This window comes from Mugil cephalus, chromosome 11, assembly GCF_022458985.1.
Source record: "Mugil cephalus isolate CIBA_MC_2020 chromosome 11, CIBA_Mcephalus_1.1, whole genome shotgun sequence".
Taxonomy (NCBI): domain Eukaryota; kingdom Metazoa; phylum Chordata; class Actinopteri; order Mugiliformes; family Mugilidae; genus Mugil; species Mugil cephalus.
Window position 1 is genome coordinate 6,481,140 of NC_061780.1, and position 19,582 is coordinate 6,500,721.

General features: G+C 41.2%; 4 protein-coding genes across 6 annotated transcripts; 2 read left to right on the top strand and 2 right to left on the bottom strand.

Annotated features, from left to right (window-relative positions):
- Nucleotides 1-278: 278 nt before the first annotated feature.
- On the bottom strand, nucleotides 279-3,215 carry LOC125015741 (C-X-C chemokine receptor type 5-like). Of its 3 annotated transcripts, none has more exons than XM_047597673.1 (3): nucleotides 2,991-3,215; nucleotides 1,771-2,118; nucleotides 279-1,457 (listed from the first exon to the last, which is right to left on the bottom strand). In XM_047597673.1, exons 2-3 carry the CDS (start codon nucleotides 2,113-2,115, stop codon nucleotides 714-716), a joined length of 1,089 nt encoding a protein of 362 aa, XP_047453629.1. In that variant the 5' UTR covers nucleotides 2,116-2,118; nucleotides 2,991-3,215; the 3' UTR covers nucleotides 279-713. The 3 variants fall into 3 exon arrangements, with proteins under 3 accessions (XP_047453629.1, XP_047453627.1, XP_047453628.1); XM_047597671.1 differs by having other exon boundaries at nucleotides 1,771-2,121; nucleotides 2,991-3,213; XM_047597672.1 differs by lacking the exon at nucleotides 2,991-3,215 and adding an exon at nucleotides 2,321-2,645 and having other exon boundaries at nucleotides 1,771-2,121.
- Nucleotides 3,216-4,993: 1,778 nt separating this feature from the next.
- Nucleotides 4,994-7,609, bottom strand: cxcr3.2 (chemokine (C-X-C motif) receptor 3, tandem duplicate 2). The gene is made up of 2 exons (XM_047597618.1): nucleotides 6,948-7,609; nucleotides 4,994-6,736 (listed from the first exon to the last, which is right to left on the bottom strand). Exons 1-2 carry the CDS (start codon nucleotides 6,981-6,983, stop codon nucleotides 5,645-5,647), a joined length of 1,128 nt encoding a protein of 375 aa, XP_047453574.1. The 5' UTR covers nucleotides 6,984-7,609; the 3' UTR covers nucleotides 4,994-5,644.
- Nucleotides 7,610-12,192: 4,583 nt separating this feature from the next.
- Nucleotides 12,193-13,963, top strand: cnfn (cornifelin). The gene is made up of 4 exons (XM_047598190.1): nucleotides 12,193-12,318; nucleotides 12,697-12,822; nucleotides 12,906-13,042; nucleotides 13,225-13,963. The coding sequence occupies exons 2-4, from the start codon at nucleotides 12,699-12,701 to the stop codon at nucleotides 13,312-13,314; spliced, it is 351 nt and encodes a 116-aa protein (XP_047454146.1). The 5' UTR covers nucleotides 12,193-12,318; nucleotides 12,697-12,698; the 3' UTR covers nucleotides 13,315-13,963.
- A 38-nt stretch (nucleotides 13,964-14,001) lies between these two features.
- On the top strand, nucleotides 14,002-19,514 carry tlr21 (toll-like receptor 21). The gene is made up of 2 exons (XM_047598185.1): nucleotides 14,002-14,108; nucleotides 16,440-19,514. The coding sequence occupies exon 2, from the start codon at nucleotides 16,561-16,563 to the stop codon at nucleotides 19,504-19,506; it is 2,946 nt and encodes a 981-aa protein (XP_047454141.1). The 5' UTR covers nucleotides 14,002-14,108; nucleotides 16,440-16,560; the 3' UTR covers nucleotides 19,507-19,514.
- Nucleotides 19,515-19,582: the final 68 nt, after the last annotated feature.

The following is a 19,582-nucleotide window of genomic DNA, read 5'->3' on the forward strand; positions in this document are numbered from 1 at the left end:
CAGCAACAGAGGGCTTTCTCTCTTTCTCCTCCTCCACCTCCGCCTTGCTCACTTGTCACCTGATCTGCGACGTCACCACCTGTTTGCAACAGTGCGTTTTCAATGCTCCACGCACAGACACACACTGATGTTGCAACTATGGAGTAAAAAAGAAAAGAGAGAGCATGTGAGATTCTTCGCAGGAAAATTTCCTCACTGCACTCCAAGGATTCACACACCCCTTGCGCAACACTGGAATTTCCATTGCAGTTACTGCTATAGGACGGATAACAAGTAAATGAAAAGTGAAACAGTTTATTACACCGTGTTGCCAACAATAAAGTCAAAAACTTTGTCAGTTCACTTAATCCAAGAACGTATTAACATTTGAAGGGATATTAGCTTATACTGTAAAGGCAATTATGTAACAGATGACAATTGTTCTTTTTTAATTACTTTGGGTGATTCATGTAAAATAACAATAACATTGCAAATATAAAAATACATGTATATAGACAGTTCATGCTTTTAGGTGATGGACTTAATATCATAATCAACAGTGATTCCAAAATAAAAGTACAAAACAACCATGTCATCATGTGGGTCTGACACCGATGCCAGAGTCACTTGGTTGTCTATAAATATACATTTGTCACCATTACACTGCATATTATTATTTTTTTTTTTTAAGCCGTGACATAAGCTCAAACTTCCCCATGGGGAAGGAACATGACTCAAATCACTTGTGAGAGGGGTTTTTCATCAGCACTGAGCATTTTGTCCTCGCTGTTCAACTGTTTGAGCTGTTGTCCCTCAGTATTGTGGTTGGACTGAGGAGCCCCCTCGACCAGCTTCCACAGCGAGCTTTCAGACTCAACTGTACTACATCTCAGCAAGACCAGTATCTGTTTCCTGAAGTTGCCACAGAGAACGAAATACAGCAGAGGCCGGAGGCAGGCATGAATGAACCCTAGAGCAGAGGTGAACAGAAGAGCTGTTGTCAAGGAACCTTCACTGTTTCCAGGATAGTCCTTGTGAGGTTCCTTGCTGCTGCTCTTGAAGGTGTCCACAATGAGTGTGATGTTGAACGGCATCCAGCAGAGAAGGAATACCACCACTAGAGGCAGGATGACCATGGCAGGCCTCTGGAGGCTGCGCTTCAGCTCTAGAAAAATACAGATGCAGCCGAAGACCAGGGCGGATCCAGGTATTCCAAAGCCGAGTGTGTGGTGGAGCTGGCGTGACAAAAGCGGGTAGCTGTGAATACACTGGGTTTTCTCATGCCCTTGCTCGTTCTTGGCCCACGGGAAAAGCCACCCTGGAATGGTGAGGATCACGGAGATGAGCCAGACCAACAGGCAGCCGATATGAACCAACAAACGCTTCCTTTGATCGTTGAACTTGATCTGGCGGAGGGCAGACAGGTAGTGGTCTAGACTGAGGCAAATCAGCAGAAATATGCCACAGAAGAAGTTGATCTAGAAAAAAAAAGGACCATAATTTTATTAAACACTATAAAAATCACATACATGTCACTTGTCCCCTAGCCCCCACCCCCCACCCACACACACGCACGCACCATTCTCATTCCAGCCAACTGACAACAGACTCACTAAGGACTCCTCAACACAAACACAATGACCCTTGTTCTGTCAAGAATATTGTTTAAGCAGGAAATAGGGGCATACATGGTCGATCCAAAAACAATATTCCCATAGCTGCTCCGGAAAAAAAAAAATCTCCCTTTCACTTTCAGTCTCTAGTTGTCTCTATACAACACTTGGTACTTACATTGAAGACAGCTAAACAGAGCTTGCAGGCAATCTCAGTGCACCAGCCACAATGACCAAACTGTGCCACCCAGAAGGGCAGCGTGCAGAGCAGCAGGATGTCTGCCACAGCAAGGTGGACAATAAAGATGTCCGATGACCTCCACGGTCGCCTCCTTCGAGCCAGAACTACCAGGAGCAGTACGTTCCCCAGCAGGCCCACAATCATCACCACAGCATACAGAATCTGGAATATCACGCCGTTACTGCTACTTGGCTCAGACTCCTCTTTATATTCATAATCCTCATAATCCATATAGGTGCTGTTCTCCTCAAATATCCCATGAAGTTCCAAATCGAGGGCCATGAGCTACTGTGGAGACAAAAAAAAAAGGTTCAGATAAAAAATACAGCAGTCTCACAGGCTTGGGTGTCAGAAATACCAGTGTATATAAAGTCTGGATCTGTGCACTGTCAGCTGGGTGACTGCGAACTAAAGTCTTAAAAGTCCCCCTTTGGGAAGTCCAGCTGACTGTATTAGCAAGCTGAAACTCACACCCACTGCAACTCACATGGTCACAGAGGATGACGTAACACCGGACGCCCAGTTCCCCTCGGGTCTTGCTTGCGCGCAAATAAACACGGGCACTTAAAATATGCGACATAATATTATGCACACGGACTGTTGCCAATTCAAAATCTTGGTGAAGCAAGGCGTTCTGTGAAACCAGCGGATGTCTGGTGCAGAGATAAGGCGCATGTTTGGAAAGCCTGCGATATGCGTCTAAAGGGAAACAGAAAGCAAAAGGCGCAGTAATTATTGGCAGCCTACAGAGCATATAGGAGAGCGGTTTTCAACTTGGTGCAGAGCACGGATACAATGCAAATAAGCGTAACGTTTGCATAAAAGATGTTTGCAACTATCTGCACACGTATTCACGTCACATTAAGAGTCCGAGGACAGTATTGCCTCCGCCCACCGTGGTTCACCCGTCCGATAAACCGGACCAACACGTTGGCTTGCTCCTGACCCTTCACACCGGGGTCAACGAGCTCTGAGCGACTGGCAACTATAGGGTGGTCGTGAATTGAATGGAGGACAGACGAGATAATAATCAGGCTACAGACTAACTGTTCAACGCGATATGTAAAAGTGCTCTTAAACTGACAAGTGTCATAAAACATAAAAACCACACCAGAGTCAACGAAGAAAAGTGCGATTACGGAGGGGGATGCGCTCACCGAATGGAAGTTTTACTTCCCGGATGCACCTCACATGTAGTCTGTAATAAGTCCTCGTCCTGGACACTTGCGCGTTGTCTTTCTAACCTTCCTGCCCCACTGGATTGTTTTGGTTCCTCAAATGTCACCACACAGTTGTTGTCACATCTAACAACTCTCCAAACTCACTCGAAGCAGCTATATCCGATTAATTGCTTTTCAAAATAAAAATAAAAATCGATCAAAGCCACTGCGCCACCTGCACATGGAAATCTAAAATAAAAAAAGACTGAACAAAAGAATGAGGTGGTTTAGAGTGAAGACACTAGATCTGCTAAAATGACTCAGCATAAGTGACTGAAATCACTATTGTGGCAAGCGTGTGCTTTGTTTTGAAGAGAACATACCCGTACTTCCGTGCTTGACTTGACAGGACAACAAAGGAGCCGTGGACAGAGAGCAGACAAGGAGATGAGCCACTAGATGGAGATGTTGTGTTTGGAGTTAATAGAGAATGACGGTTTTACGTGGAATTATTATTTTACCCACATATTCGAGTCACTTTAAAAAGAAAAAAAAAACACTTAGAAAGAAGACGTAGTTTCTGTTAAATTACATAAATAAGCCAATACACACACACACACACACACACACACACTACTATATATATATACACATATACACACATATATATATGTGTATATATGTGTGTGTATATATATATATACATACATATATACATACATATATATGTATGTACATATATTATATATATATATATATATTTTTTATATATTTTATATTATAATATATATATATATATATATATATATATATATGTATCTATACATATATATACATATATATGTATTATATATATATATATATATATGGGTATATATATATATACTTGTCTGTTATATAAAATACAGACAAGTGTTTATTTGTACATGTGTGCTCTTTTAAACATTTACCTGGACTAAATACTGCATTCACATAATACTGTAGTCACTGGGTCGTTTTACAGTGAAGACGTTTAAATTGATACTCATAGTACATTTGGCTGATTACTCATTGAAGCAGGATTTTTAATGTAAGACTTCATTTGATACCATACACCAACCAAGGATAACACTGTGACCTCTGACTAATATTGTGTAGGTCTCCCTTGTGACTGCAAAACTGTTGTGACTAATCAGAGAATGGCCATGGGCCTTCTGAGGGTGGTCTGTGGTGTCTGGTGACAGATGTTAGCGGGGACCTTTGAGTCCTATAGCTTTAGGGGAGCCTCTGTGGATCAGGCTTGGCTTGATCAGACTGGGACCTAGTAAATTTGGTGTTGTGCTGTTTTTCATGTTTTTTGAGTTGTTCCCAAACCGCTTTTGTGTGTGTGTGTCTGTGTCTGTGTCAGGCTGCATCCTGCTGGGGATGGCTGCTGCCATCAAGTAGTGTCATTGCTGTGGGGTGGGGGGGTCTGGTCTGGTCTAGGAGGGTGGTACTAATGCCAGGTCACAAAGTTTCCCAGCAGAAGACTGCATTGTCACAAGATAGTCAATGTTATTTACTTCTTCTTTCAGTGGTTTTAATGTCATGGCTGGTGTAAATTGTTATTGTTATTCATTGTTATTTGACTGCTTCATTTACCGGTTTTGACAAAAAAAAAAAAAAAAAAGTTGTGGTTTGAGAAAAGAAAAAAAAGAGTTCTTGTAGTTTGAGAAAGAATATCTTTATTGACAATCATTTATCAAAGCACCTGAAATAAAAACTCAGTACAAAGTAATAGTGTTTAAGTGATTATTCTAATGATTAGCTGCACTTTTGACTTTTGTTGACTATAATTTTCCTTTAATTAAGTTTTCTTATATTTAATATTATTTACATCGTATTATGTATTATTTGATTTCAGCACATGATCTGAATACTCCACTGGCCTCTAGGTTTTGCCAGTCATTTGTCCTTTGCATATTGTGCTCATTTCAAGGTGCCACGAGGAAACCTGCAAAAAACTCAGTGCATAGCAGACGTGACATTTTGCATTTATTTGAAAATTTTAAAGAATTTCAATGTAACATACAAATTTTAAGATGAGTCACTGGCATTTCCACTTTTGTAGCACACAGTACTGCACAAAAAAAACATTATACATATCATGGTAAAAAGAAGCAAAAACATTTATACAGTCATTTTTACAGTTTCATGAGGGAAAATGTTTCCCATAAATTTATGGGAAACACGAGTGAAATCTGGCACGCATCTCAGAAGCGAAGCCACAGTCTGTCTCTGAACTGCTGAACAAGCTTTTTAGGAGTATAAAAAAAACTGATTTCACAAGATGTGACCTATGGACACAACAATCAATGTGTCAATGTGAAACCTTTGGCAACACCATCAGCGAGGGGGAAGTGGCAATTGATTCTCATCTTTCACTGTGTACAAAAAAAAACTAACCAAATATTGTTCTTAAGCTGCACTACATAAACAAGTAGATGTCAAAGCATCAATGTAACAGGCAGTAACCTTACTGCTTTGAGAACATTTTTAAAGTCTTGATGCATTTTTAATAGTTTTGACTCCATTTGCTACAGTTTACTATACACTTTCAGACCAACTTCTAGCCTCACACAAAAACCGCACACTTATATCTTCCTCTGCTTGTGGTAAGTCTCTTAGAAGTATCACACCATGACAGAGAAAGAAGTGTTTTCACTTTCTGCAGAACTGAATGATCCTGTGCTTTTCCTAAGCCTCCTCTCCTTCCACCCTTCCATCCCCAGAAAGCCTCTCTGTCCCAGCAGGCCCTTACACATCCTGACTAGTTCCCTCCTGAACTTTACCCCTACAAAGCCATACAGGAGAGGATTCAAGGCGCAGTGAGTTAGCCCCACACTTTCAGTGATCACAGTCCCGATATCCACTGCGTGGCCAAACTCACAAGTTTGCACCACACCCAGCCTGTACAGGCTATCTGCTATCTGGAAGCAGTTGAATGGTGCCCAGCAGATGACAAACACAGACACCAAGGAGATGATGAGGCGCAGGGACTTGCGCTTTTGGCGGCGAGTGGCATTGCACAGAGACCTGAAGATCTGGATGTAGCAGTAGAGCATGATAAGCAGGGGGAGCCCAAAACCCAGAATCAAAAAGGTCAACTGTAATCCTACGTGCCACTGGGTGGAGTTATCAGTAAACATCAGCACGCATATGGGCACCTTCTTGCTGCCGATAGTTGTCAACTCCACCTGTTTGAAAGCAATCTCCACTCCACTCAGTCCTAGACAGACCACCCAGATGACGGCACACGCAAACTGCGCGTGGCAGGTGTTGCGTTTCCAGCCTGAGCTGACAGCGTGAACGATGGCCAGGTACCGGTCAAAGCTGATGCAGGCCAGGAAGAGGATGCCAGAGTAGCGGTTCAGGGAGAAGAGGGCTCCGGAGATTTTGCAAATAGTCAGGCCGAACACCCATTCGTGAGCCCACTGCACTGCAAACAGAGGCAGGGTGAATGCCAGCAGGAGATCAGAAATGGCCAGGTGAAGGAGGAAGGTGTCTGTCAGAGAGAAGGCACAGGCCCCACCACTCTGTGAGACTCTGTAGCGTCTGATCACACACAGCACCAGAACGTTGCCCACAAACGCCAAGACAAACACAAGGCTGAAAACAGTGGGGGAGTACTTCTGTGCAAAACCATAGCTGTCTTCCTGAGGGCATGGCTGTGCGCTTACCCCACTTGTTTCTGGGGACATGGTGTCATTTTCATCAGTGAAATCCTGCACACAAGAGAAAGCAGATAGTAAAGAAAAGTTTACTTCACACACAGGATTCCAGTGATCATATTTTAAATACTCATTTTTCAATTTTTTTGACATGAAGAATAACCAAGAAATTTTTTGCCAACTTGACCTTGCAGTTAAATCTCACTTTGCAGTTTGAGTTTCTTTCCATTAATGCAAATAAAAGATTAGGAAAATGTCCACTTACCCAGTAATCTTCTGTGGCTGTCTCATATTGATTCATATTTGCAGTTAAGTAGAAGTCAGTAGAACACCAGTAACCCTCCAAGAGTGAAGACAACACACTCTACTCATAAGCACGTCAGACAAACCCTTTTCACATCTTTACCACTAGATGACGAAGACTCAGAAAGAAGAAGTGAACATTTCGGGAACCGAATCTTGAAACATTTTAGACAGATGCGAACACGGCCGTAGTGAAAATTGATCACTGGTTTAAGGAAATGGTGACACATTTTTACAGCATGTCTGCAGCCAGCTGCAAACTTTTTCCGGGCAGACAGTGCATCGCTGGTCCACATGGAAACTGTTCTATTTTCAAGATTGTGCACCTACAAGAGCCGGAGATCGGATTTATCTTTTATATATTTCAACATATAAAACTCCCCACTGTCGTGACAAAAGTCAAAATGTGTAGGTCTAACCAGTGGGAAGCAGAAACCTGCTTTACAAAACACTTCTTCCCAGATGGAGAAGTGAAAGTGCTCACTTGGCAAGAACTGAACAATGAGTTGTTAGTCACGTTCAACTTGAGCGGAATGAGCTGCAAGAAAACAAATTAAATGCCATAATTTATTATGCTATTCGCTGATCAAGTGCACAAGATTTCTTACCCTTTCAGATGACAGGATGCACAGAGACTTACTGAACAGTTATGTGATTAGGTGCCTTTTAACGACATAACAGGATATGAAGTCATTTGTGGTTTAAAAAAAAGTGTTAAAGAAGCTTTGGACAAATAGACAGAACGATACTGACAAAATGGATGCATCTAAAAATCTCTCATAGGTCCTCAAAATATTCTTGGGTCAAGATTTTTAGTACCACACAGCAGATGCAGATTGCAGAAAGGTGTGATTTATTATAGCTGCCTCAGTGCGGCTTCAGTGCGGCCATTGGAGTCAATTCTGTCTATATTATGAACCTTCAATTTAGTTTCAGGATGCATCACTGCACAGAGACTGCCCCACTGAAGTTCTCAGATGACTTGATGCCTGCCGACGATGGGATGTGTTCAGTGCTGGTACGACAAGCCCTGAGAGATGCTTAGGATACAATAGATCACAGTATTCTGTTAAACAGGCTGAGGTGCAAGAATATTAGCCCTTGACTGGTTATCCTTGTGCTCGCCTGAATGTTTTATGTTTCTATGTATGTACTGTGGTGCGGCACAGTGGTGTGGTGGTTAGAACTGATGCCTCACAGGAAGAAGGGCTGTGTGAAGTTTGCATGTTTCAAAGACATGCTCGTTGTGTTCATTGGTGATACTAAATTGGCTGTGGTGTAGGTGTGCATGTGAGTGTGAACGGTTGTCTGTCTCTCCGTGTCAGCCTCGTGACAAATTTAGTGTAGTGTAGTGTAGTGTAGTGAATTTTGTCACCGCTGGATTACTCCAATAGCTTTTTTAATGCTCTGACCCAAAACTTCATTTCATGACTTCAGACCATACAAGCCAGTCTCCACTGGCTGTTTTAGGATTGATTTTGGAATGTTACTGCTTACTTTTAAAACTCTTCATGGCTGCACCCTTGGTTATATGACTGAGCTTTTAGTGGCATACAGGCCAGCACACAACTTGAGATTCTCAGGAAAAGGTTTACTGTTGATTCTAGGGGCCTGGCTGAAAAGAGAGGGCGTTCACACTTAGGGCCTCAAAGTTATGAAATGATCGGCTTGTTGAAAACTCTGTGATCTCCTTTAAATCTCTACTTGAAACATACTTGTATATGGGAGCCTTTCCTGGTTTTAATTGTATTGGATACTTTTAATTGTAATTATGTACTATTGTGTGTTTTATTGTACACAACCCTTGCTTTATGTGCCTGTTTCTATAATCACAGACTTGTATGTCTTTGTTAAGCAATTTGTAATATTGATTCGAAAAGTATGTTTAAATATACTTATCAAATTAATATTACGAATTGCTTGGCACTGGGTGACCAGTGTCTAACAGACGCAGACACGGCTGAGAACAAATGTGATGAGTCAACACACTAGACCAGACGGAGGCTGGGTGGATAGAATGAGAAAATTCCCCTTTTATTGTTAGTAGGTTATTTATTGCTGTTGAAAAAGTAAAGCATTACACATATGAGGAACAGAACACTGTTGCCGTTACTTCTTGCTTAGCTGAGGGTCTTCTGGGAAATGATGTTACTGTGTACCATCATATATGCCGCACTTCCTCCTCGCAAACGTGTTTATGTAACTGTACAATATATAGACTATACTTTACAGCTATACTACTGTATAGACTACACTATTGCAGCATGACCTGAATGCAGAAATTTAAACCTGTCTTCCTACTAGTCGTGCTACGAGTGTTTCACATTTAAAATAATAAACTTGTTGGTGCTCTCTCGCTCTCCCTAGTAGATATACTGCGTAAAGGAGACACTACATTTCCTTAAAACATTAACCAAACCCTGACTCATACTAGAGCGAATCAGTAAATTGCTGATTTGAACAGTCTTGAGATGTTCCAAGCTGTCTTTCAAGAAGTGAAATTATACATGCATCGGTCAAATAATAACAAAGGTTCACATTTAACAGCGTGCAAAACCACAAAACACTGGCTGATGTACTACACGATCGGCAACAATAACAAATGAGTCAACAGACAGAAGGCCGAGGTGCTCAGGGCAGCTGGGTCACTCCAAAACTAACCATGGGAGATCACCAACAGTATTCACTGCCTGGATGAACCCTGATTTATGACCCATAAGACCCAACACATGGGTCACAATGTGAGGGTTACAAATATATAGCCATTATCTCAATAAATTACACTACCGTTCAAACATTTGAACAGAGGGCATAGCTTGGGGTTCGCTTCCCGCACTGTCCATGGCTATGGTGCCCTGAGCGAGCACCTAACCCCCAATATGCTCCCCGGGTGGCAAAGAGTGAGGACTCTTTGCCACTTTTCATGACTCTCTCCAGGCAAAACCTTCTATCCACACCTTACCACGTCCGGGTGGCTTAAGACACTTGGACCCATTTACCGCCCAAAAACACGTGGGAATGAAGAGAAGCATAACAAATGTTGAGAAATCGAATGAATACACTCATTGTACCAGTCACCCAATGCGTAGTAGGTTAGGACCTGTAATGAAAAGTACATGATGAATCGTGTTTTCTCTGTACTTTGAAATTCAAAAAACAGAACCACTGCAGCCGTTGGCTGACCAGTGCTTATAGGGTTAACACTTGTGTTTTTACTGAGACTAGTTTTACTTCCTCTGTAGTCTCTCAGATTGCTGAATGTTGAAAACAATAAGTATTTGTAAGAATTACAATTTTTGCATCTACTGTTTCACCCCTTTTCATAAGCTGGGACAGTAAACTGAGGCTGAAGACAAAATATTGCATTACACACAATAAGGAAAATAGGGTGACCAGACGTCCTCTTTTTGAAAAAGTGCATTAAACTCAAACTATTTGCAATTTTGTTCTTCTAAAGTCTCAGACGTGTTTACATGGAGTTTTCCACTGAAGGAGCCTCTTTTCACAATTCACAGTGCTCATGTGTTACATGGGTTATACGTGAACAAACACACGCTGTACATTGTCCTACACAGTGGCGTAAACTAGACACATTTATTGGGTGGGTGGTGCTGCGTAAAATCTTCTGTCAATAGAGTTAAAGGGTACTTGATCTATGGAATTTCAGCATGTTTTACAGCATTATGCAGAAGTATTCAGTGTAAATGAATATAAAGTTAGGTGATAAGCAGTAGGGGTGTGTTTAAATGTCAAAAGGAGCGGACACCAGAATATTTACAGGTCTTTGAGTGTATTAGTATAATACTAGCCATAGTCCGCGAACCGTCATTGGGAAAACAGTATTTGGTGATAGTGGTCTTAACTAGAGCAGGAGTGCTCTGGAAATAAAACATATCAATATTTATTATATGTACTGTACACCCTGCATGACCAACACTGATCTTTGTTTATTCTTGTACTCTTGTATGCAATCAGCCACAACAGTCAAACAATCTACGGGCGTATTGACTAATCTTTCATTAAGTATTATGCTCTTCTGGGAAACCTGGGTTTTCTTTGATACGTAGCTGAACACTTGAAGAAAAAGCACACCTCCAGGCAAAGGCAGGAGGGCGGGTCTTGCATCCTGGTGCCATGTCTTCCCCATCATGGTAAAAGAACAAGAAAACATCATTCATCAGGTCAGGCCATCTTCGTCTCTTACTCCGCTGCTCCATGGTCCAGTTCTGATGCTCACATGCCTGTAGTAGGTGCTGTCAGCAGTGGCCCGGGGTCATCATGCACAACCTACCTGTGCTGGAGACTAGTCAGCCCTCTACAAAATAAACTCCAATTGTTTTCACACTTTTCTTTCACAACCAGCATTAACTTTTTTATTTTTATTTTGCACTTTCAGCTACAGCAACAGTTGGATTGGACCACACAGACCAGCTGTCGCTCCACACATGCATGAGTCTTGACTCCTCACAACCCAGTAACTTTCCTTCAGTAGACCACTTTTGATAGCTACTGACCACTGCGGATTATGTACACCCCACAATAGCTGCAGGTTTTGGAGATGCTCGGACTCAGTCGACGAGCCTTCACAGTTTGGTCCTTGCCGGGGTCCCTCAAATCATTCCACTTGCCATTTTCCCTGCTTCGAATTCAACCCAACATTGTGGACAAAATGCTCACTTACAGCCTAATACAGTATATACCACCCACTGACAGTTGCCATGTTAATTAATTATTTTGTTATATTTTAGTACCCTGAAGCTAATGTGGAATTTTTGATAAACAAATAATACACAGGTATATAGGTAACAAGTCTTGTTCTTACATTATTTAAGCCCAGCATACACCTGTTTACTGGTGTTTTCTCTAGTCAAGTGCACGTAGAGTATAGACATACCACACAGACTCACATCCTAAAAAGATGTATTGCATGTCTAAGGTCTGTCCCTGTGTGTGCCTATTATTTTTCAGTGCATACAGGTGGGCCCTCAGTGTTAATGCACCACACCTGACCTAAAGCAAAACCAGGTTGCTTAGTTGCTGAAATACAAATATGCACTATATGCCTACTTTATCATTCAATTACTCTTTGCTGATAAAAACTACATCATGTCAGTTGCACCCTTTTGAAATGTGTGATACGCCCCAAAACCAAACACTTTTTTTACTTTGCAAGATGTTTGCACCTGCCGAGTAGTCATTGTTTACCATTCTATATCAGCATAGAAACTGGACTCCAGCCTGTGGCTGATGCCACACTGGATATAAGAGCCGTGGCCATGCCCTTGGACCTCATTTCTTTGTGGATTTGTGGAGTCATACATTAACCTCACGAGGTAAGATGCGAAGGTTTCTTTAAGCCAAGCTTACCTAGCTGCACTACGTAGACGTTTTCGCTCGTTCGTTCATTTTCTGTAACCGCTTGTCCTCTAGAGGGTCGCTGGGGGGGCTGGCACCTATCCCAGCTGCCACTGGGCAAGAGGCAGGGTACACCCTGGACAGGACGCCAGTCTATCACAGGGCTAACACAGAGCGACGGACAGCTATTCACGCTCATAGACATTTTCATTCCTGTTAATTATAGTAACTAAACCCACGGCACTGGACAGAGAGGAGGATGAGAAACATTAATGCCAACAGGGCTATTACATAGTGAATTTATGTTTAAAAACAGTATGACATTTTTGTAACACTGAAGCTTCTTCTACTTGCAGCCATGGCATTCCAGACAACTGTGATCAGCTCACAGCCTCAGGTCTCCGTCAGCCAGTACTCTGTAAGCACCAGATTATCAGACTGGAGCTCAAACGTGTGCGACTGCTGTGAAGACTGCGGCATCTGTACGTGTCTACCTGTCTTTGTGGGAGCAAGGTGTTACAGTGTGAAATGAATTCCTTCTTGATGACATGTCTCTCACCCTCAGGTCTTTGTGCAACGTTTGTTCCCTGTATTCTGGCCTGTAAGGTGGCTCAGGACGCCGGGGACAGTTGCTGCATTCCCTTCCTTCCTGGCGCCATGATTGCTTTAAGGACAAGCATCCGCAGCAGATACAACATTGGTGTAAGTGTGTTTAACATGCCAAAGAGAATCAATGAACTGATTTTGTGTTGAAAGGCTTTTGTGGCTACTGGTAAATCATCCAGCTGGTTTGATTAAAAGACACTATTTGTAGCAAACGGTCTTTTCTTTTAACGGTGTTAAGATGACATTAACAAGTTTGCTGTGGCTGATCTTTCTCCCAGGGTTCGGTGTGCGACGACTGGGTAGTAATGGCTTGCCTGCCTCTGTGTGGATTGTGTCAGATGGCGCGAGAGCAGAAGATGAGGGGATAAACAGGAAGGAACGCCGAATAGTTTTCAAATTACAAAGCAGACGTGTGTGTGGAAATTTACATCCTATGTTTTGGACACAGTTAATTCAAATTTACATTTTAATATATACAGGAATATATACAGGAATGACAATAATTAAAATGAGATATAATAGCAACCTGAGAATTGCACTGAACTGCTGTTTTGTTTTAAATTATTATTGTATACTATTGCAGTGAATTATATACTATATGTTTTATGTAAATTTCTGGAAATGTATGCAGTAATTCCTATTCTGAGACTTGGACTCAGTTTATTAAACAATTGAGTTTATTAGATCATTAATAGTTAAACAGCAACTCGTTGTGTTGCATTTGTCTTTACGCAACAACCCAGTTCAGAATGAAGAAGGAAATGGATCTTTTCCCATGTTAAATCACCAGGTTTGCAAAAGTGGATACATTATTTATTTGGGAATTTATTTACCCCAAATACTGCTATTGTATTGCATACTCTGCAATTCAATTATGTTTATCATTCATAAATTTGATATTCTATAAAAAGGGTAAATTTTATTTTATGTAAATGTCTTATGTCTGAACTTAAGTGTCTTGTACTGTATATTCATTCAAGCAACAGAATTTAAATAAAACCACTTGGAATTGTTAAACTGTGACTTTTAAAAACATCAGAACTGAATATGGAAGAAGAACCGGCTATACTGACTTCCCCTTTCTGCTGAAGTGTGCTTATCACATGGTCACAGTACGACACAGCTGTACAACACAGGGGGTGAACAACATTCATTTACGCAAGTAAGTACATTGTGGTTTTACCAACATTAACTTCTATGTGTCAATGTAATCGGTTCGGATGATAGTTTGAATATTTGTGTAAAAGATTGTGAGATGTTATAGCTGTTATTTTGCAAGCGACGACTCATGGAAATAGGATGAGTCATACACGCTGGACAATAATGTGAGAAAAGATGCACAAGCATTATTTCAAAACTCATCCTCTATATGTGCACTCACTTGCCACTATATTAGGTATATCTGTTCAATTGCTTGTTAACACAAATAGCTAATTAGTCAATCACATGGCTGCAGTTCAATGCATTTAGGCATGTAGAGGTGATCGAGACAATTTGCTGAAATTCAAACCGAGCATCTGAATGGAGAAGAAAGGGGATTTAAGGATTTAAGCTGTGAACGTGGTATGGTTGTTGGTGTCAGATGCTTTGGTCTGAATATTTCAGAAACTGCTGATCTACTGGGATTTTCATGCTCGACCATCTCTAGGGTTTAAAGAGAATGGTCCAAAAAAGAGAAAATATCCAGTGAATGGCAGTTGTGTGGATGAAAATGCCTTGTTGATGTGAGAGGTCAGAGGAGAATGGACAGACTGGTTGGAGATTGTTGAATCCAGAATACCATGTCTGAACGTAAAACATTTCCAACCTTGAAGAAGATACAGCAGCAGAAGACCACACCTGGTGCCACTCCTGTCAGCTAAGAACAGGAAACTGAGACTAAAGTTCACACAGGCTCAACAAAACTGGACAATAGAAGATTGGAAAAACGTTGCCTGGTTTGATGAGTCTCAATTTCAGCTGCGACATTTAGATGTCAGGGTCAGAATTTGGCATAAACAACATAAAAGCATGGATCCATCCTGCCTTGTATCAACGGTTCAGCCTGCTGCTGCTGCTGGTGGTGTAATGGTGTGGGGGATATTTTCTTTGCAGACTTTGGGCCCCTTGGTCCAAACTGAGCACGGTTTAAATGCCACAGCCTCCCTAAGTATTGTTGCTGACCATGTCCATCCCTTTATGACCACAGTGTACCATCTTCTGACGGCTACTTTCAGCAGGTTAATGCACCATGTCACAAAGCTCATATCATCTCAAACTGGTTTCTGGAACATGACAATGAGTTCACTGTACTCCAGTGGCCTCCACAGTCACCAGATCTCAATCCAATAGAGGAACCTTTGGGATGTGGCGGAACGGGAGATTCTCATCATAGATGTGCAGCTGACAAATCTGCATCAACTGTGTGATGCTATCATGTCAATATGGACCAAAACCTCTGAGGAATGTTTCCAACACCTTGTTGAAAGTATGACATGAAGAATTAAGGCAGTTCTAAAGGCAAGAAGGTGTCCAAACTTTTACTAGCAAGGTGTACCTAATAAAGTGGCCAGTGAGTGTAAATGTTACCATTACTGCACACTGATTATACTGATTATTGAATATTACGGACCAGCTGTTTCATGACATGTTTTAACATTATAAAATGATTTTGACCATTTAAAGATACATACAACTTTCTGAGAAGGGAACATGGAGTATGGAGAGTGAAAAGGGATATGAAAATATTTCAAAAGAGGAATCAGGTTTTCCTAGTTACAAGGTACAAGGTTCAATATTTCTTGACAAAGGCGGTAACACCTCTAGATTACAGGATGCTCTGAGCTGACCGGACTATTACGGGTGCTTCAGGTAAATTAACTGTTTGAATTAGTAAAAAAAAAAAAAAAAGGATATAGTATATATAAATAATGGTGTTTTACATTTTATTTTAGGGCTCTGTGTCCATTAGAATACTTTAAATAGAGGGCTTTTATTCAGTAAAAATAGCTGTGTGTGTATATATAGATAGATAGATAGATAGATAGATAGATAGATAGATAGATAGATAGATAGATAGATAGATAGATAGATAGATAGATAGATAGATAGATAGATAGATAGATAGATATGAAGTGTATCAAATAATGATATTGCAAATGGAAAATATAGATGTGTATATAAATAAATGTGGAAATGATAAATGATTCAGACTTTGAAAGCATGTCAATAGACTTTCTCACAGCAAACATTTTGACTATTTTGAAATATTGGAGAAGCTTGTGTTACTAAGTTCATAAATGAAGACGATGAACTTAAATAGAAAAAAAACTTTAATTATTACTAATTCATGTCAAAATGGAAGAAATCTAATTATTCTACCAATACATATGCCATGAAGACAAGGGCTGACATGTACTGTCCAAGTGTGTGTGTGTGTGTGTGTTTTATTGAAGAAAAATGCATTCCAACAACTTGCCCTCAGTCTGATATGGAAAATGCTCTCTTTCCTCAGATTCCTGTGTCACGTTAAACTGACGAATATTTTCAATGTAAAATCCAAATAAACCAAAACCAACAAACAGACCGACAAAAGGAATTTTAAGGACTGGATCCCCAGACAGCTACCAGACAAAATGGGAACTCTGACTTGCCAGCTGTTGTCAGGTGCAGTTGTTCTTGGTGCTGTTCAAATCATCCTTGGTTTCAGTTACAACAACTGCATAGCAGATATTTACAGAAAAAGCTTCAACTGCGTCCATCGAGAGGAGAATAAAACGTCTGCTATCGTCAGTGACCTGCCGGAGTCTGTTGTCAATCTAACCATCAGCATGACGCATTTGTGCCACATCCCCAACAGAAGTTTTGATCATCTACCAAACCTCCAGCACCTCAGACTAGATCATAATCAACTGACAACCATTGATGAATTAGCTTTCCAAAGCATGTATCAGCTTAAGGCTTTGAATTTGTCATGCAACAACATAATCGAACTTAAGCCTTCTCTGTTCAAGGACCTGCACAACCTCACCTCCCTCTTGCTGATGAACAATAAACTAAAGCAGCTCCCTGAAGGTCTTTTCTCCGATGTTCTAAGACTAAACACTTTAAGTATGAGGAGCAACCACTTGACAAATTTCTCAGAGATTGCTACGTCTGTGTCGCATCTAAAAGATCTGAGGACCCTGGACCTTTGCATTAACAATGTGTCCTCTCTAAGTCACTCAAATGTGTCACTCCCAAAATCCCTTAAGTTGTTGTACTTATGTAATAACAGTCTGTCTACGTTAGGATGTAAACATTCCTTTCTCATGTTTATCCAGCTGCTAGATTTGTCCTACAATTCCAGGCTCCCTACGATGGCTTTTCATGGGATAGATTTGAGACATGTAAACAATCTGCGTTTGCATTCAACAAGTGTTAAGATAGTGGAGTTTTTAAACAAAAGCAATGTAAATGCGAGTCATGTTGATTTCTCTGGGACCGGTCTAAAGAATGACAACCTGCTCATGGAACTATGCAAAATATTGAAGAGAAAGTTGCAAAAGATTAAAAATTTGAAACTGAAGAACAATGAGATTAAGAGGCTGACAAACAACACGCTTCACTACTGTCCTACCATCACAGGGACTTTGGATCTGTCTAACAACAGCCTGAAGACGACAAGTTGTCTGCGCTTCCTCAAGAGACAAAAACATATAAAAATGTTCTATGCTGAGCATAACCATCTCACCGATCTCTCGTCCTGTAAAACACGAAATGTGTCATATTTCTGGAATCTGGAAGAGCTGAGCTATCGTTACAATCGCATTCTCTCAGTCCGTGCTGATGCTTTCTCTCAAATGCCAAATATCAAGAGACTAAAACTTAACATAAACACAATTGCTTATTTAGATCGGAAAGCTCTCAAAGGCCTAAAAAGACTTGAGGTGCTCCGTTTGGACAATAACCTCCTAACTGATTTGTTCGATGACACATTTGAAGATCTTTCCAGCCTGCAAACCCTCAACCTACGCAACAATCGGATTTCTGTCATTTTTAAAGGGACCTTCTGGAATCTTAAAAATTTGACTATACTGGATCTGGGAGGTAATAAGATCACTCATTTTCAGAAATCCGGCCTTGATGGGCTAAAAAGTCTTTCCAAATTCTATCTAGATGGAAACAACCTCCAACAGATTGAATCTTCCCTCTATCACGCGTTTCAAGATACACTCAGAGTGCTTGATTTACAAGGGAATGAGATACGTTTCTTTGAACGCACAACAATTTCACCTTTTATGAATCTCAGCAACCTCAGGGATCTGAAACTGGATGGACAACGACCTCACGGCATGACCGTTTTACCCCGCAATTTTTTCCATGGCCTCCACTCATTGGAATCTTTGTATCTCACTAACAACTACATCTCTCACCTTGATCCTAGCGTCTTTGATGATCTGACAAGCTTACATTTCCTTACGCTGGACAGCTGCTGTGTTGGGGTGATGCAGCTGGAATCAGGAGTCTTTAAAAATCTAAGAAACTTGACCAAACTGATTGGCGAAAACATGGGCATTCAGAATTTTTCAAAGGAAGTTTTTGGGAATCTTACAGAGTTAAGCAGCCTGCAGCTCAACCGCAATGTGATGCATAGCATTCCTGTAGATGCTCTGGAGAGCCTACCGAATCTTAAGTACCTCGACATACGTGACATTCCTCTGACCTGCACCTGCGAGAACAGTCTCTTGCAAAACTACACCCAAAAAAGCAGCACTGTTCAAGTGGTCTATCTCCACAGTCTGCCATGCCTATACGATCACAAACAGAAATTCTACAAATTTGACTCAAGCGTTTGTTACATGGATCTTGGGAAGTACCTGTTCTTCAGCACAGCAGTTTTCATCTTTCTGTTTACAGTCTCTCCTTTGCTTTATGTCAAACTCTACTGGAAAATGAAATACAGCTACTATGTATTCCGTTCCTGGTTCAGTCAGCAATGGAGCAGACTCAGGGAGGAGGAGGAAAACTGCAAATATGATGCATTCATTTCTTATAATTCCTCGGACGAACAGTGGGTTATGGATCAGCTGTTGCCCAACCTGGAGGGAAACAAATCATCTTTTAAACTTTGCCTGCATCACAGGGATTTTGAGTTGGGCCGAGATATCGTGGACAATATAGTTTCTGCAGTATATAGCAGCCGTAAAACTATCTGTGTGGTGAGCAGGAGTTTCCTACAAAGCGAGTGGTGCTCTCTGGAAATCCAGCTCGCCAGTTACCGACTCTTCGACGAGCACAGAGACGTTCTGCTGCTCGTGTTTCTGGAGCCAATCTCTGAAAGGCAGCTGTCGTCTTATCACCGCATGAGGAAGGTCATGTTAAAAAAGACTTACTTGCAGTGGCCTGGCCCGGACTGCACTAACCCTGTTGAGGCCCAAGATTTGTTTTGGAATCAACTACGCAGGGCAATGAGAACGGGGAGCAGGGTGGAACTACAAGAGGACGACAAAAGAAGTGAGGGTTGGTATGGGTCTGAAAGAAAAGAAAATGAAAATTTGGAGAATCACACAATGGATGAAAACTATTACCTGCAACCTTAAGCGAGAATTTAGAGCGTTGGAATGTGATTTTAACTTGTGTTGTAAGGCTAATGATAAAATATTTTACCGAAGCATG

What these genes read in the sequence shown, in the direction of transcription:
- tlr21 (XM_047598185.1), top strand. Translation starts at nt 16,561, where the DNA reads ATGGGAACTCTGACTTGCCAGCTGTTGTCAGGTGCAGTTGTTCTTGGT.
- LOC125015741 (XM_047597673.1), bottom strand. Translation starts at nt 2,115, where the DNA reads ATGGCCCTCGATTTGGAACTTCATGGGATATTTGAGGAGAACAGCACC. An exon ending in TCTGTTTAGCTGTCTTCAAT is followed by an intron (nt 1,458 to 1,770) that starts GTAAGTACCAAG and finishes TTTTTTTTCTAG; the next exon opens with ATCAACTTCTTCTGTGGCAT.
- cnfn (XM_047598190.1), top strand. Translation starts at nt 12,699, where the DNA reads ATGGCATTCCAGACAACTGTGATCAGCTCACAGCCTCAGGTCTCCGTC. An exon ending in CTGTGAAGACTGCGGCATCT is followed by an intron (nt 12,823 to 12,905) that starts GTACGTGTCTAC and finishes TCTCACCCTCAG; the next exon opens with GTCTTTGTGCAACGTTTGTT. An exon ending in GCAGCAGATACAACATTGGT is followed by an intron (nt 13,043 to 13,224) that starts GTAAGTGTGTTT and finishes TCTTTCTCCCAG; the next exon opens with GGTTCGGTGTGCGACGACTG.
- cxcr3.2 (XM_047597618.1), bottom strand. Translation starts at nt 6,983, where the DNA reads ATGAATCAATATGAGACAGCCACAGAAGATTACTGG. An exon ending in CAGCCACAGAAGATTACTGG is followed by an intron (nt 6,737 to 6,947) that starts GTAAGTGGACAT and finishes TCTTGTGTGCAG; the next exon opens with GATTTCACTGATGAAAATGA.